The sequence below is a fragment of the Girardinichthys multiradiatus genome, chromosome X (genome assembly GCF_021462225.1).
Source record: "Girardinichthys multiradiatus isolate DD_20200921_A chromosome X, DD_fGirMul_XY1, whole genome shotgun sequence".
NCBI classification, from domain to species: Eukaryota; Metazoa; Chordata; class Actinopteri; order Cyprinodontiformes; family Goodeidae; genus Girardinichthys; species Girardinichthys multiradiatus.
In genome coordinates, this window is record NC_061817.1 from 15,705,025 (window position 1) to 15,723,147 (window position 18,123).

The 18,123-nt window shown below is 38.9% G+C and overlaps 1 protein-coding gene across 2 annotated transcripts in view; it reads left to right on the forward strand.

Moving 5' to 3' along the window:
- Positions 1-6,967: 6,967 nt before the first annotated feature.
- The window catches only part of LOC124862517 (caspase recruitment domain-containing protein 11-like), a 32,831-nt gene continuing 21,675 nt past the window's right edge, over positions 6,968-18,123 (forward strand). For both annotated transcript variants that reach the window (XM_047356479.1, XM_047356480.1), the window contains exons 1-3: positions 6,968-7,329; positions 16,101-16,300; positions 17,942-18,079. In XM_047356479.1, coding sequence (XP_047212435.1) covers positions 16,111-16,300; positions 17,942-18,079 — 328 coding nt within the window. In that variant the 5' untranslated portion in view covers positions 6,968-7,329; positions 16,101-16,110. The remainder of the gene's footprint in view (positions 7,330-16,100; positions 16,301-17,941; positions 18,080-18,123) is intronic.

The following is an 18,123-nucleotide window of genomic DNA, read 5'->3' on the forward strand; positions in this document are numbered from 1 at the left end:
TATGGTAAAACAAAAAGATTTTAACAGACGTTTAGACGTTTTCCAGTCAGGTTCAAAATGATTGAATTAGACTCAAACTTAACATAAGATGAAATGAACCTTAACAGAATTACTGGACTGGACTGAAATAGAGAAAACTTGAGTTAATTGAAACAAACTTTAGTTACTTGAACTAAATACAAAGCTGACTGAAACTGTAAGTTGTATCTATTAAACTGGGTAAAACAAACTAAGATTATAAGATATAATATGCCCTTCATTTTTTGTGTTCATCAGTGAGTGAGTTTTTATTTTTTATTTTTAATAAGAACTAAACCAAGCATTATTTAAAATAATAGCAACTACCAAAAATATTGATCTCATTTTTGAATGTAATAAGGACTTACTTTATAAAATATGATAAAAAAGAATAATAAGAATTTGGAAAAACAGAGGCTTTAAACCTCTGCAGGAACAGCACTGACACTGTCAAAAGTGGATCCTAATACAGGAATCTGGAAGCTCATTCTGGCGTGGACAGTCAAAGTCCATCCAAGGACACATTTAGATGAGGCAGAGGGACAAATACAGGGATTAGCTGAGAGCAAAGAGAGCAACATGCATCCTGCCCTAGCTGCTGTCCCACCTGAACTGTGGTCCCAATCATCAACTGATGTAGGGCTTATAAAGGGGTTCCCACCATACAAGGTTAAAACTAATATCTGAAAAAAGGCCATTAGTCCATCAATACCCCTTAAAGTCAACAGCTGAAGAAGGTATTACGCCAGTAATACAAGATATGTTGAAGTCAGGAATATTAAGAGAAGCACCTGACGCTACATGCAAGGCATATCACACTGACATCGCTATTATTATCACAGCCAAACATAACTCTAAAAAGATGTGCCTTTTAAATCCAAGTACTCTAATACCTACTGCAGAAGATGGAAAACCACATTCTTATAAAGCAAAAGTTGAAGAAGACACAAAACCCAGACAAGACATTTCTCAAACCCTTATACCAGATTCATGTGTTGTGTTTGTAGATGGCTCAGCATCTAAAGATGAATATGGAAAGAATAGAGTTGGTTATGCAGTAACAACCATCGATAGGATAATAGAAGCTAAATCTCTACCCAATACATGCTCAGCCCAAACAGCAGAATTATATGCTGTAGTAAGAGCATGTGAATTACATGAGGGACAAATACTTACTATATACACAGACAGCCAATATGTTTTCGGATCAGTACATCACCATGCTAAGATTTGGCAAAATAGAAGTTTTAAAACATCATCAGGGACAGAACTAACTCATTTCAACCTATTAAAGAGAAAATGTCAGATCTGCTATTTATAGACACAGACGTGCTGAAAGACGCCCAACAGTCAGCACCCAAGACAGAAATAAAGGCCTGGCTAAAGAGAGGAGCACAGCGAAAAGATGACATTATCAGATAGAAGATAAACCAATCCTCCCAAACATTTATACACACAGCAACTACAGTGACACATGGGAAGGACCACGTGTCAAGGGGGGAATAGGTCACATCTGGTAAAGCATTAATGCTACACTATAATTTTTTCTGCACTTCAAAGAATTTTTGCAGATCATGCATAATTTGTTGCAAACACGGGGGAAGAAAATATTGCCTAGTGTAATAGATGAACCTAGTGACACATTTCTTCCCCACATATGGTATCCCACAGATTATAAGGTCAGATAATGGAAACTCATTTTGTAAATAAATTAATAGAACTAAGTTCTAATGCATTAGGGTTTCAGTTAAGATTAAGGAAAACCAATGGAAGAAACAGGGAGGTCATGGCCCCGAATGCCTATCCCGGTTAAATTATGGATGAGAATAACTCCAAATCAAACTCGGTCTACTCCATTTGCCACCTACTGTACATCATTGTATAACTCCACCCACTATATTCTGAGTCTGAGATCACGTGACACCAAGTTGCTGATGTGAATTGTATTCTCAAAGAAATAGTACATGGCAGACCGTTTTCTCTCCCTCTGACATGAATGAAATAGAGAAAGCACAACAGGAAACTTCATTAGCTGAGTGGATGAATAAAATGTTGCAGACAAAAGAAGAACAAATGTCCAGTGGTCTGCCGATAATCTCTGCTCCTATCCCACAGAACGACCTGAGGCCTGGAGACCTGGTCCTGATTAAGACACTCCACAGGAAGGATTGGAGCACTCCTTGGTGGAAAGGGCCGTTTCAAGTACTCCTGACAACGCCCACAGCTCTGAAAATAGCAGAGAGGCCTTCCTGGATCCATAAAAGCCACTGTAAGCCAGTTTTGCCGTTACAGTAGCCAAACCAACCGACGGGGTAGCAGAAGGAAGTCCGGGTTCAAAGGAGTTGGAGGACCCATATGGCCCAGCGTCTCAAACCGGTGAAGAAAACAGCTGATCTGCGCCCAATTATAAAATGGCTCTCTGTAACATGTGGACAGGACTGATAAGCCTGAGCTTAATTCTGGTAGCAGGACTCTTTCTCTATCTAAAGCAGGATCCACAGGAGGTGATACCGAACCAGAAGAGATGGACATCAGACGGGACCCATCTCAGACCACTGAAGGAAGGACATGACACACACCCATTTCTGCTAAATTACTGGTATCGTTATGTGTATGACACAGCTAAAACTCAAAATAAAACTGATTATGTGTGTTCTATAATGCTCATGCATTCCCAAGGCCCCACCATATATGTCAAAGCTGTGAACCTCACCGAGACAAGTTGCGCCATATCAATGGGCCTGATAGGATATACAAATAAAAAGTTATTTCTTATGCCAAACCAATCTTTCATATTTAACACTTCTGGAATGTGGACAGATGAAAATCAGATCGTTGTGAATTCTACACTGCGCAGTAACCAGAGATTAAATTATAGTTGTGCACTTGCGACAGAAAACAATGGCAACCTCTCAACATTACAGGATTGAATAACACCTGTTGCACATATATCCCAGATAATATACACTCTGCAAACATAACGGGAGCATTAAACAACCTACGGAATCTGCAAAATGTCATGGCACATGACCACCCAGATCCTAACTCTTCTTGGTTAGATTGGATGCTCACAGGGAGATGGATAAATCTTTTTAAGGTTCTCTTAGTTGCAGTAATAGCATGCATGGGCCTTCTGTGTCTCCTGTCAATATGTATTATCCCATGTTGCAAATGCATGGTACAAAGAATAGTAACTCAGTCAGTCACGGTAGCATATGCAACACTGAACCAGGTAGAAATGCACGAAAATGAAGGGAACGATTATGATGACATGTTGTAAATAAATCACATCGAAAGCCTGAGTGTACTCATACATTGTATTTCATAAAATGACCTTACAGCAGAAAATCGAAAGAAGTTGTTGCTTAAGTGAAATGAGAAAAAGTACAATGATGACATAAACAGGGCAGATTTTTTAATTCTTTTATTTTTATGATTTCAAGTATTAATCAACATTTAACTTTTAATGGTTGCCGAGGGCGGCGGGACCGTATGAGTATTTCCCACAAAATATAATCTGTTTACCGTCCGTGGGTTTCTGCTCATACAGAGTATTTTTCTTATTCGTTTTTATATTAAATGTTTTTACTTGTGATAAAAGGAGGGACTGTTGGATGGGTGCAAAAACTTGTTATCACTCATGTAAAAACTTTGTGTTGCAAGGCACCTGCACTATGCCTTCCTCCCTGTGTGTGTGAATTATTGTTATCTCTGTGTGAACCAGCCTCCTTTCTGTCTCACACACACACACCCTGTCTGAACTGTCTGTTGAATTGTGTATATAAATAAAGAGATAGGGTGTCAAAACTTTGTAGTTTCACTGCAAAGTGGGCTACCCTTGCTGCAAGTAACTCTGACTGTATCGTTCTTACCTCTGAGTTGACTAAATAATACCTAACAAACTCAAATAACCACTCGTTACAACCAAGGCATACAGAAGAATATCTCTGAACGTACAACACATTGAACTTTGAGGTGGATGGGCTACAGCAGCAGAAGACCACACCGGGTGCCACTCCTGTCAGCTAAGAACAGGAAACTGAGGCTACAATTTGCACAGACACACCAAAATTGGACAATAGAAGATTGGAAAAATGTTGCCTGGTCTGATGAGTCTTGATTTCTGCTGTGACATTCAGATGGTAGGGTTTGAATTTGGCATCAACATCATGAAAGCATGGATCCATCCTGCCTTGTATCAACGGTTCAGGCTGGTGGTGGTGTAATGGTGTGGGGGACATTTTCTTGGCACACTTTGGGGCCCTTAGTACCAGTTGAGTATTGTATCAATGCCACAGCCTACCTGAGTATTGTTGCTGACCATGTCCATCCCTTTATGACCACAGTGTACCCATCTTCTGATAGTTACTTCCAGCAGGATAACGCGCCATGTCATAAAGCACAAATCATCTCAGACTGGTTTCTTGAACATGACAATGAGTTCACTGGACTCAAATAGCCTCCACAGTCACCAGATCTCAATCCAATAGAGCACCTTTGGGATGTGGTGGAACGGAAGATTCACATCATGGATGCAGCCGACAAATCTGCAGCATCTGTGTGATGCTATCATGTCAATATGGACCAAACTCTCTGAGGAATGTTTCCAGTACCTTGTTGAATATATGCCACGAAGGATTAAGGCAGCTCTGAACACAAAAAGCAGTCCAACCCGGTACTAGCAAGGTGTACCTAATAAAGTGGCCGGTGAGTGTAAATCATAATTTAACTTAGCAAAAAATATGCACACAACAATGATGCTGCAACAAAACAAAAACAAATGAAAGTTGAGCAGGGCCATGGTGGAAAACTGAATGTGACTGTATTGTTTGATAGTTAGGATTAATTGGAATGTATGTACTTTACTTGAAATCTGTATGATTCGATTGAATTGACTTTGTAAAGGGCCTTGAGACGACGTGTTGTGAATTGGCGCTGTTTAAATAAAGTGAATTGTCAGTTCTAGTTTTTTTAATAGTCAGTCAATCATTTTCTATACCGTTTCTTCCACAGTGGGGAGCAGGAGATCTGGTGCCTATCTCCAGCAGTCTATAGGTGGGAGGCGGGCTACACCCTGGACAAGTCGCCAGTCCATCGCAGGGCAACACACAAACAACCGTGCACACACTCATTCACACACCTATGGGCAATTTAGAGAGACCAATCAACCTAACAGGCTTGCAAACTCCATGCAGAAAGACTCCTGTCCAGAAGTTGAACCCAGGACCTTCTTGCTGCGAGGCAACAGTGCTACCAAATGTGCCAACGTGCAGCCCTAGATCTTTTTACATACAATTTTAATACTATTCTTGCCATCTAGATTCAGTCTAACCCCTCTGCAGAAACAATAGTTTTTCTTTTTTCATACTTCATACTCTAGTGAAACCGTCAGGAATTAAAAATCTTTCATCCTGCTGTTTTTATTATACTGTCATAAAAATTAAATGCATCTCTGACCATTAGTTGGGTAATGAAGTAGTGCACCAGGATCAGCCCTGCCTTATTGGGAGAATCTGTAGCACATGAACAAAGTACAATGGGAGGGAGAACAGATAGAACTACAACCACCCTAGGATCATGAGAACTGATACCCTTGCAATTTTTTAAGATAGCAGAAATCCACCTTGGAACCTGCTAAAAACAGATTAGTGGTTGGCTTGGCTCTCCAGCGGTTAGGGTTCTTGTGTGATTTGCACCCTGGGCGAGCCCCTCCACACTCCTCTCACAGAGCACATTTTGCAAAAAAAGTGACTTTGTTTTGTGTAACTTAATAGAAAAAACTACAAAGTGACTAATTATTTTTGTTGCTATTGTTTCACAATTAGTTTTGTTTTCAGAAGTCAGTTACCACCTTAACAAGACCTATTTAAAAAGGTTTTTGACATTCGATTTTTAGTGTTCTAAAATTTTCTTTCAATGTGTTTGTACTTCTTGACACAAGTTTTTGTTTTATTGTGTTCTGTGTTCAATTATAAAGCACCTTGGCCAATTCAAGGCGTTGTTGGAAGGTGCTATTTTAACATAGTTGGATTGATTGATTGACAAATCACAAAGTGTTAAGAATCTGGTAGTAAAGTATAATTGAGTTCATGTTTGTCCAATATATATATTGTGCTTTTCCTGCATCTTTTTACTGTGCTCTTCATTGAAAAGTGATCTTTGTTTCTCCAAACTGAGCTTGTTCAGCGACTATATCCTGTAAGATACCGACTATCCAAAATCTCTCCGCTTATCTTTACTGCAAAAAAATGTAACCATCGCTTTAATTTTAGAATCAGCTTTATTGGCCAAGTTTGTCTACAGTAACGAGGTATTTTGACTTTGGCTGCACATGCTCTCAGACTTCTCCTTTTAAATACCTTTTAAATACCTTTTAAATAATGTGAGAGTGTATTCCTTATAAGAATCTGTGCTAATGCTTATCAATCTTAGTTAATTGTGGAACAATGATTTGTGAACTAATGTGTGAATGTCTGGTAATCTCATCAGTCCATGGTGAGGTGTCAAAGACTAGAAACAGATATTATTGACTGATTCTGCATTAACTGTGTGTAAGATCTTATTGGGTTTTTACCCAAGCCTTTACCAGACTAACACCAGGCACATGAAAGAAAGTGCTAGTGATAGTGAAAAGCAGACTTAGTCACGATTCAGAAAGTGATTCAGTTCAACCGTTTTCTAAATAAAACTTCTGCTTGTTTGCTCTCACTTTGCGGGCTATAATTGGATCATTGCTCGTTCTTTGTGAGGTTGTGGTTGGTTGGAACTATTGTTTCTCTCAGAAGAAGCAAGTCGTGGGACTAAGGCAGCATGATGGAAATAATGAAGAGCCTCCTCCTTATTGACATGGCGCAGCTGAGGGAGTAAACAGAGTTCACATTTTGGGGAAATGAATAAGACAGAAATTAGACTTGTAGTTAATTTTAAAGGTGGTTTATCCGTATCTGATCACAGCAGCAGCAGCAGTGGAGCGGCGCTCTTCCTTTCGCAGCACTACAAAGAGCTTATTTCCATCTGAGCTCAACCCGCCCACCTCCGCTGTCTGCTTCTCCGAGCGACAGTTTCTCTCTGTTTCAGTCTGTGTCCACCTCAACCTGAGACTCCGTGGGGCCACAGCCGCCGAGCTCGGTCTGCTTTATCCTAACACCCGCTCCTGGAGTCGGATACATGGAGACAACCTGAGCGGAAAAAGTCTATTTTTCTTGCAGACCACATACGCTTCTCCGGGGTTTTGTTTTTTCAAGAAAAACCGAAAACTACTAGAACATCTGTTGATTTCCGGTGAACCTTTGGATATCTCCCGCATGTCAGGTAAGAAAATCGACCCACTTATATGTCTCAAGGTGTGTCCTTCGCTGAAGTGAAATGCTACAGGACGGGGTCATGGGTGGAAAAACAAGGCGCACAGGTTACACGACCGTGTCTCCACAGCCAAAACCTGTAATGTGTCATCTAAGTAAAGCTATGTGTGCATATAAACCAAGACTGCACCTCTTATCCTAATATAACAATATTAAGTTGGTTATAACCTGCTCATAATAACTTGAAATGTGTTAGTCTGCATATGTTCCTCTCCCCCCGACACGTTCATGGCTCATGCCTGAGGAGAGATTTCAGTTATTTGTCATCACCAAGTCTTTATCAGGTCTTTTGGGAATGTTTGAGATTCCAGCGGCAGGTGCACGGGACAATGGGAACCAGTAAGACTGGGAATCAGAGACCTGCACGGGAAACAGATAAATTATGCGCATGGTGTCGATCATCTGTAACCTTTTACTTTGCCTTGAAAAAGTATTCACATCCCCTAGACCTTTAGACATTTTTTCACGTTCTTCCATGTGTTTTACTGGGATTTGATGGAACAGAACAAAAAGTAATGCATTTTGTGCATGAAGGAGAATTACACATGGCTTTACAAAATCTTTTACTATTAAAAACGGGAAAAGTCTGTAGGCATCCCCCCTCAGTCAACAATTTATAGAACCACCTTTCTCTGCAGTTACAGCTGCAAGTCTTCTGCGGTATGTCTCTACCAGCTTTGCATATTTTGAGACTGAAATATATCAACCTCAGTCAGAATGGATGGAAAGCGACAGAAAATAGGAGTTTTCAAGCCTTACCACAGATTCTCAATTCTCTTGGATTTAGGTCTGGACTTTGACTGGGTCATTCTGACACATGCTCTGGCTCTTATTTCATCAACTCTGATCAGCTTCCCTGTCCTTGCTGGCGAAAACATCTCCAGAGCATAATGCTGCCACCACCATGTATCACCACTGGGAATGGTGTATTATTTTTTTCAGTTTTAAACACATTTGACCAGGGCTCCTTCTTCCATTTGTTTGCTGTCCTCCTGGCTGCTTCGCTCATTTATTCTATCCCAGGTGTGCCATAATATTTTTAGCAAACCTCATAGGCCTTCAACAATTGCCGCAAACCATGTATAATTTCCCTTCCACTGCTTTATGTTTCTCTATCATAAAATCCCAATAACAGATCTTAAAGTTTACGGTTGTAACGCCACATGTCCAAACATTGAACATCTTAGCAAAGCACTGTGTGTAAATATGTACACAACCCAGTTTGGGTATGTTCTAAAAGCTGTCCCACGGAAGATTTTAAGCTTTTCTGCATTGTTGCTGTTCATTCTTTTTGTTAAACTCTGCAAATAATTTAAGTTTATAGTTATCAAGGCTGAAATTTCCCCCTCTTTTGCTGAGTTTCTCCTCTGTCAGTTTATTCAATAAGAACACATGTATCAAGTTTCTATGGGATTCAGCTCTTCAGCTGGACAATGAAGCCTTTATGACAGTTTGTAAACCTGAACCAATCATGTCTGCCTGTTTCAGAGCACGAGACAGTAAGGCCCATAAGCCGAGGCACGCCTCAGAAGGTTCAGCTGTGGTCTCGGATGCGATCTGAACTGCCGATAACATGAAGGTTCAAAAAACTGCAGCAGTTTACTAGGAACAAAAATGGGATTTAGTTTGATGTTTGATTGCACAATGCATGAGTCAGTTGGGAAAAAAAACAAACATTTGTAATGGACAGCTCTCATTCAGAATGATGAAACACATAAAGCCGATACATACTGCCCTGCAAATTATTCACTTGCAAAGCTCGTGTTTGTATGAGTCAACAAAATCAGTAAAAATGTGGAGAAAGATTTATGAAATAAATTTGTATGGCGATAGTAAAAAATGCGGCTGCATCAGCTGCTTTGGTTGCAGATGTCATGAAAATTCGTCATTTAGTTTGTTTTTTAAATTTGGATGGTTCGTTGAAGTGCAATAATGCACTAAAGCAGGCAACAAACCTCTGCTTATAAATGGGTTTGCATCTAATGTTTCCAGTATGAGTTCCTGACATCTGTTATAAGTTCCTCAAGTAAAAATAATATGTTAAATCTTTCTTTAAAAGGTTCATTAGTATTAATAGTTAATACCAAGAAATGGAAATGAAGAAGAAACATGATATAAAAAAATAGATCCCAATTTTTCTTTATTCTTGTAAATTTAATGGATATTACCAAGATGGCTTGTCAGTGCAAAGCATTTCAATTCTGTCATGATTTTTTGTGATATTTATGGAAACGATGATAAAAGAAACAATGGAGAAAAAATATAAGATTTAACACAGTTAGTTGTTTAGTTTAGTTGGGTCTGTGTACAATCTAAAGAGCCTCTTGTCCTAAAGCTAATGTTTACCGTTCATCAAAGAGGTTCCTTCACTATACCAGTTACGTTTAGTACTCCAACTGTGCGGCCAATCAGTTCACAAGGATTGTGTTCAATCATATTTTGAAAGCAGTGTTTATTGATGCTCTTATGAAACCCACCGTGGGACAATAGTTTGAAATGGAAAAGTATCATTCCAGTCATACAGAGAGTTTGAGGAGTTTTCAAACATTATTAATTAGAGTTTATTTTTATTATTTCCAGTTCTTATCAGAATGTTGTTTGCCTGGTAGATTATGAGACCTCATGGCAGGGGATCTCCTCTTACTGAAACAGCTGAGTACCTCTTGCCAAAGTAAAATGTGTCTTTATCCTTAAATTATTATTATGAAACAGAGCGCCTATGGGTTTATAAGTTGTATTTGTGTTTGATACTCTTATTTTGTAGTAAAAAAAAAAGTAGGTTTTGAGTTGCCCTGTTGCGTTGACGTAGTTGGTTAATGAAGACCTGTTGTCTTGCTGGCTGTCAACACTCTGCACCAAATATTTTGAAGAAGTCTCCATCTCTTCTAAGTTACTTTCCTGGCATCATTTTGTGTATGCGGCAGGAGCACAACACATTAACATGGTGACAGATGAGCAAAAAGATCATCTCAGAAATAGGCAAGCATAAAAATTGTAATATAAGATCTAGTCAAAGATGGGCTGGATTATTCTACAGAGATTACAGTTTGTTTAAGCTAAAACATTTACTATGGAAACCACAGAAGTGTAGATTTATATTTTTCCACAAAATATTGCTTCATCTCTGTTAATCTATTTTATAATCCAGATATATGATAAACAGTATGGTATTGCTCCTCCCAAGAGGTAAAAAGCAACAAATGAGCAAACAATCAAAATGTTACCTTGCCAGTGAATTTTTTTTTTCTGTAAAGAAACCAAATATAAAAATCACTGTACAGATCTGTAAAAAAACAACAACTTAAAACTCAACTTACTATCAGTACAATGCATGTAATTAAAATAATTATGGAGTGAGATTCTCATAGTACAATAACCTTGATTAATATGTAATAAGTAAAAGTTTCTTGTTATCATGGTGTTTGTATGAAACGTTAAAAGCAAAAATGTAGAACAGGATCCAATTGAAAAATAAGTAGTTAATCCTAATGATGGTAAAAAAAATTATTAATATAAAATATTGATTCTTCCACTTATGATAGTCTAAAATCTGTTGTTGTTTTATTTTAAACCATAGACTTAAGCAGATTAGTTCGTTGGGCTATTTAATTCATCCATCCATTTTCTATATCCGCTTCTTCTATAGTGGGTCGTGGGGAAGCTGGTGCCTATCTCCAGCAGTCTATGGGCAAGAGGCTGGGGACACACTGGACAGGTCGCCAGTCCATCGCGGGGCAACACACATGTCAAGCCACCATACACACACCGATTAACACCTGCAATTTAGGGAGACCAATTAACCTAACAGTCATGTTTTCGGACTGTGGGCGGAAGCTGGAGTACCCGGAGAGAACCCACGTATGCACAGGGAAAACATGCAAACTCCATGCAGAAAGACCCCCTATCTGTCTGTCTGAGTACCTAGCCTGTGGTCCGTTGCTTGACATATCACTCGTGGCTTGCCAACTTTAGTTTTAAAACAGTGTTAACTTAATAAGAAGGATGGTTGAAAATCGTTTTGTTTCTACTCTGTGACTGTTTGTGTTTTTTGAGACTTATAATATTTCTAAACAGCCAAATCTGTCTTTGTTGTAAGGGAAAGGTTTATTGACTTTCTTTAAGGCAGATGACTGGCAGTGTGCAGTAACAGGTATGGGAGGGACAATGCTGCTTTACTCTGTGCTCCATACAGACGCAGAAAACACTGATCATTCAGAAATCATTTTAAAAGAGAAATTTTTACAACTCTGAAAACCGCCTATGCCCTTATAGATGATAATATGAGCACCTTTTCAGAAATAATATTGATGTTTTCTTCTTTAAAAGTTGTACTGATCATTATTCCCAGTATATATGTATTGTGTCACAGCTACTTTACAACATGTTCAGGGTTTCACTATTTCCAATTTAAAAAACAAATGCTGCATTTAGACATTAACAAGTTTAACTGGTGGATGTTACTCAGTCATGAAAGACAAACTGACTCAGAATTGAAATGGGTTTGTGGGCATGCAAGACTCATTAGATTGATATGTTTAAGAACTGAGAAATGATATCTTAACCTCATTTCTGTTCATGAATGATCTGTCTGGTAGTCATTGTTGGAGTGGTAGAGCAAGACAAATTTGATCGCTATGCTCTATATTATTGTTCATTGTACCAATTTGAAAACACAAAGTGAAATTAGCATATTTTCATCTTAGGCCCTGTCGAAAAAATTACTTTGTTAGATATTTGAAGCAATATTGCCACCTAAATCAGATGTGAAGTAAACACCTCTTCTAGACATGCCACAATAAAGAAGGAGAACATCCAAACTGATATCTCTGATTCTTGCTTTCATTTTAGAGCTTAAGCAAGGGAGTTCATAAAAACTGTGTAGACTCTACAAAATACTGTCAATTAGTAATTCTGCACATTATAACATGCAATATGTAAAGTAACTTCCCATTTGTTGCTAAAATATTTCAATTCAGTAAAGTAAGAACATTTACTGTAACCTTTCCTAAAATAAAAAAAGTCAATTCTTCACTTGCAGTTAGCAGGTCAATGATATAAATCACTTGCTATGTTTATTCAAGGTCACTCAGAAGATTCAAAGCCAAAGTGACGCTGAAGCAGTCTGACTTATGAGAAAAGAGAGTGGAAACAATGAGTTTGCTGAGTGCATCCTGCAAGTTGCTTGTCTGTATTGATGTGTGTGTCTGTGTGTTTCTTTGATGAAAGGAGGGGTAAAAATGAAAGGGTTAGATTGTGTGTATTGCCCTAAAGGACCACAATACTATACATTTGAGTGAACGGGATAAATAAGAATAGAGGAAGAGAGCCGCAACACATCTGGTTTGAAAAGGAGGAAGCAAGGATTATCTTTCTCGGTAACGAAGTCCAAAATAAGAGAACAGAGAAGAGGAAATATGTGGTTACTTAAGGGGGTCTTTGTTGCGATGTGTTCATGCGTACCCGTGCATGTGCATGAATTGCATATGGCTGTGAGTTGGTCTGAGTGTTTGCGGTTCTGTCATCTGCAGTGACTGATGCAGTGCATGCATGACTGCAAACTACAAACAATGGTTCCGAATGCGGGCGGGTGTGACGGCTCTGTTGGGGTCGCAGGGTCAAGTCCCACGCAACAACAAATCAGGTGCAGCTATGGCAATATAGAACCCCAGTTTAAACCAGGATGTGCCGCTTGAAAACATAAGCCGTAGCTCATTCACCTGTCATAGGGTGCAAGAGTGTGTGATTGTGTGTGTTTACCTGTGCAGTGACATCAGGGAGCCTTGATTTGCCTAACTGTTGGCTGCAGGTCACAAAGCAGGATTGTGGAGTACCACCTATAAACCTGACGGCATGCAAATGCTTTGAGATGCATGCATGTGTGTTGGTATTGATATGTGTGTTTATGTATAAAAGAGGGCAAATTAGCGTTGGGTGGGGGGACCGGAATGCCAGTGGAAGTAAGAAGATGATAAGGGAGTACAAAAGGGATTCTGGAGAAGAATGAAGGGTGAGCAATTTCATGAAAATAATGTTTTAAAGTCAAACGTTTTTCACAAGTGCAATGCTCAGACATATTGCAAAAAGGTAAAATGCTAACAGCCACATCTAAGGCTCTACAGGCCTCAGTTTGCATGTTAAATTTTAACATTGGTTAGAAAGAGACAGAACAAGTGTAGCTTGCCTGCAAACCATAGTTTCTCAAAAAAGAATGTGGCAGAACAAGATTGCATCTTAATTAATCTAATGTCCTTTGGATCAGTTAAGAAAGAGGTTTGGCCATAATGCACAACACTATGGTAAAAACACTGCATTTCAGTACAAAGATGTCATAGCAGCCTGTGGTATTTGCTCAATAGTGTGACATTATTGATAGCCATGCCTGGTGTAAAAGTGAGGACTAAACAGATCTTTCTGATATCTTGGAGGCGACTGTGGCTCAGTAGGAAGAGTGGTTGTCTTGCAATCAGAAGGTGGTGGGTTCGATTCCAGCGTTCTGTCAATGTGCACCTGGGCAAGACACTTAACCTCAAGTTGCCTAGCGATCTGTGTATCGGTGTATGAATGTGTTAGTGAGTGCAATTGGGTGAATGTGGCTCTAGTGTAAAGCGCTTTGAGTGGTCTGCATGACTGGTAAACACTATATAAGTTCAGTCCATTTTATCTTGGTTCAGGCCGTCTGAACAATGAAGTTAAACAAAATGTCACATTTTAGAAAACCTTTAAAGAAAAAATAGAATACATTAAGACTTTTCTTTGATGAAGGTGGTTGGACCTTAACAGACATCTGTAGCCACCTCTTTGTCTGAATTTAGTAGAACTAGCAACTTCCTGGGTAACATGACCAAACTAAACAATGATGGCCTTTGTCACATTGTTGCATTCTGTATTTTGCTTTTTTTGGCTTTTAAGTGTAGTGAACCACAAGTAATTTATTATTATTTCAGATATATTGAGATTATATAGGAGAACAAAGTGTGGTTTATCCTGTCTAGAGGACATATCAATTAGTGATCTCCTACTTCTTCCTTTAGATGTGTTTGATTAAACAGCACTCAGCAGGGTAGCAGCACCTGCCACATCCCTTAATGCCCAAGCAGCTGGAGAAGTTACCTAAGAAATCACTGGGACTTCTTGGTTAATAATGTCTTTTCTCCAGCCCACGTTCAGTCTTCATGATAACCAGCTGTTGGACCTACTGTATGTACCACAGCATCAGAATTATGTGTTTGCAGCAGACTCACCACTATGTCATCTGGACGTAAGGATGTTAGCTTCCAGCCCTTTGGTATGTCGGATTCAGAGACGTTACCACACAGACAGTTAAAACCAAAAACACTGCAGTTACGTCTGTGTGGATGTGCATGCTTCAGGTGTATTTGCAGCTGTAAAAAAATAAATCCACCCTGTTGTCCAAAAGACGAACATCAGCAGGGAAAGGCAATAGTGTATTTGTTTCAGTTTTAAGCAGTGCTCAGGTAGCAGTTCTGCTGTCCAGGTGTCCTCATTACCTGCTTCCCTGTTTGGTTAGCTTGGTCAGATGGCTTCCACTTCAGCAGATGCTCATACAGCTTCTCCTCCATGTCAGGCCATCTATTATCTTCCATACATCATCATGAATGTTTACCGTTATAAAGGAAATCTCTTTACACTTAATTATTTTACAAATAAAAATAAGTTCACAAATGTAATTTGTAAACGGAGTGCTTAGGAGGACACATCAGAGCTGCAGTACCACTTGAGATACGTACAGTTATGGGAAAGACAAAATTATAAAACTTCAGTACAATTTTAATGAAAGATGTATGATACAGAATTCCTCCAAACATTATCCACTGATTTGTGTGAGCGTTTTAAAGTTTTGAAAACAGCATTTAATGCGGGTTATGTATGCTTAAGAGCTTCCCATACTTTTTATTTTAGAATTTGCATCCACTCCTTGCATGTGAGGAGGTTCTACATGTTACCTGGCATTTTCTGACCTAATCCAAATGGAGGCATGCTTATTCTTCAGTGACATAAAAATCTGATTGCATTTGAGCTAGGGGTTGCAAAATTTGACTGGTGGTATCAGATGAAAAAGTATGAAAATAATAATATATTTGTAAACATGCACTATATTGCCAAAAGTATTCATTCACCTGCCTTGACTCGCATATGAACTTAAGTGACATCCCATTCTTAATCCATAGGGTTGAATATGATGTCGGTCCACGTCCCGCATTACAGCTATAACAACTTCAACTGTTCGCTTCCACTTTTTATAGTACTACTGACAGTTGATGGGGGAAGATTTAGGAGCAAAATTGCACAGGTGGTATCTTGTGACAGTGAGAGTTACCTATTCTTTCACAAATGTTCTTTCAACTAATGTAGCTGATTTTCTTACTAAATTACCAAATGTTCTGTGTTGACTGTGTTTCTTATTAATTTAGAAGATTTTGGACAGCGAAATTTTTTTAAATATATATCCATAAATACATTTTGGCAGTAAAGGGTAAATTAAAGGTCTTATTCTGAAAGATTCTTGAAGCCACAATTTGCGAACAGTGAAACCTTAATTCTCAGGGTGAGTTGTTATTTATGTCTTACTGGGTGTTGGGGGCTCAAAAGTAGGGACTTGCCCAGGGCACCATTCATGCAAGTACTGCCCCTGGTCATAGTAACAGGCCAAACACCAACCAAGCAAAGTAAAATATTCCTTTTGGTTTTGTGGCTTGTCAGGCTGTGAGAGATGGAGAACGGGACAATGGTGGACATGGATGTGCTGTGGGAGAAGGTGGAGTGCAAGCGGTACGAGCTGTGTCGCAACATCACTCCGGCGAAGCTCACCCCCTACCTCCGTCAGTGCAAAGTGCTGGACGAACAGGACGAGGATGAGATTCTTAACTCCCTGCTGCTCCAGGCGAAGGCAAACCGCACAAGTGAGTTAAAAGATGTGTGCTGATTTGTAAAGGCAACTCTTATTTTCTCACATATGTTGGACCATTTTAACTAGAGATCAGTCGCAGATTCTTTGAAAACCTTTTTGTAATTGACTTGGTTTTTCAACTTTAAACACATCACAATTACAAATATTTTATAAAGTACTGAAAATACAACAAAGCAAAAAAAAAACAAAAACCCAAAAAAAGCTCTGTGATAAAAGTTAAAATTAAATGACACAAATGCAGACAGGGGGTTCTATATATTTTCCTTCTCATCCTTGATGACCAATGTTTTGCTATGTATTGGCATTTTACAGAAAATATTGACATTATCCTTATCTTGGGAGAAAGGTGCAGGTTACACTATCCAACCCTACCCCAGTCCAAGCATAGACAATACCAATGGGGCACCACCCAAGTTATCCTCAGGTCTGCCTACCCATAAAAGAGTACTTTTAATCTAACCGTTTAGCACTGCACTAGGGGCCCCATATTGTGCATAATATTCCTTTTTATCAACCGTTTCTTTATATTTATCTACATTCATCATCTCTTCCACCATCCCTGAAAGGGAACAACGTTCTTTGCTTTCCAATGTCAGCTCAATTATACAACCTGAAATAAGAGAGAGTCTGCACCATAGAGTTTGATGAACTGTCACATTCAATTCTTTGGGTATTATGTCTGATATACAAAGTGAGAGGTTCGGCAATATATATCAATGCCCAGCACCCTACCCAGAAAAGCAGTAATCTTTTCCCACAGGCTGACAACCATTTTGCACTCATAAAGCATATGTAAGAATGTGCCTCTATTCTTCCTGCATCTCTAGCAAAAGTCTGAAGCCAGCATACCCAGTCTCGCCATTTTACAGGGCGTCCAGTACCCTTTGTGGATAATCTTAAATGTGATCTTCATCCCGTGCTTTTTAAATCCCTTAAGATTAGGTGGGCTTGAGTCTCAGATGTAAAATTTATAAGATCCTCCTTTAACTGGTCTCTTACTCCAAAATATCTCCTGTACCGAAGTCTGGGATGCTACAGGGACATTCCTAATGTATGATCTGAAAGGCCCTTTTCTAATTAAAATAATTAAAGCCTACTCATTGTGAAAGCATCACAAAATACTAGAATATGAATAAGGAAAACCAAAACTGTGATTGTCTGTGATTTAGAGATTCAGCTATGGGGCCAGATTAATAGGCACACATTTCTTCCTGCCTCAAAATGAATGCAGTTTCAAGAATAAAGCTATTCATATTTTATCTCTTAACATTTCCTTCAAACCAATGAATATTTGAGGCTCTAAAATATATTATTTTGTTTTGCTATTTTAAATTAAATATGAATTATTTATTTTATTTTCAGGGTCTTCTAGAGCCGTCAAAAAAGCCACCAAGGTCCCGTCAGGTCTACCTTATGACGATAGATGAAAAAATGGCCAAAAAACACTAATTATGCCATAATTGTTCTCGTCCATCTCTAATTGTAACAAAGGAGTTTTAGCAGTTGCTTAATGGTTCTCCTACAAATTTAGATAGAACAACATCTTGTTTATATATAATTAACAGAGAGCAGGAGCATTGTGTTTGCATTTGGTAAACTTAAAAAAAAAATGTTTTCTATTAACTTCTTTCAGGTCGCCTACTTGACATCCTTCGCACTAAAGGAGAGCGAGGGTATGTGGCCTTTTTGGAGAGTCTGGAGTTTTATTACCCTGAACTTTACAAGTCGGTCACAGGCAAAGATCCCACAAGACGCTTCTCCACCATCGTAGGTGAGATACAAACACACTGAGATGCAGAGACACCTACAGTAAAT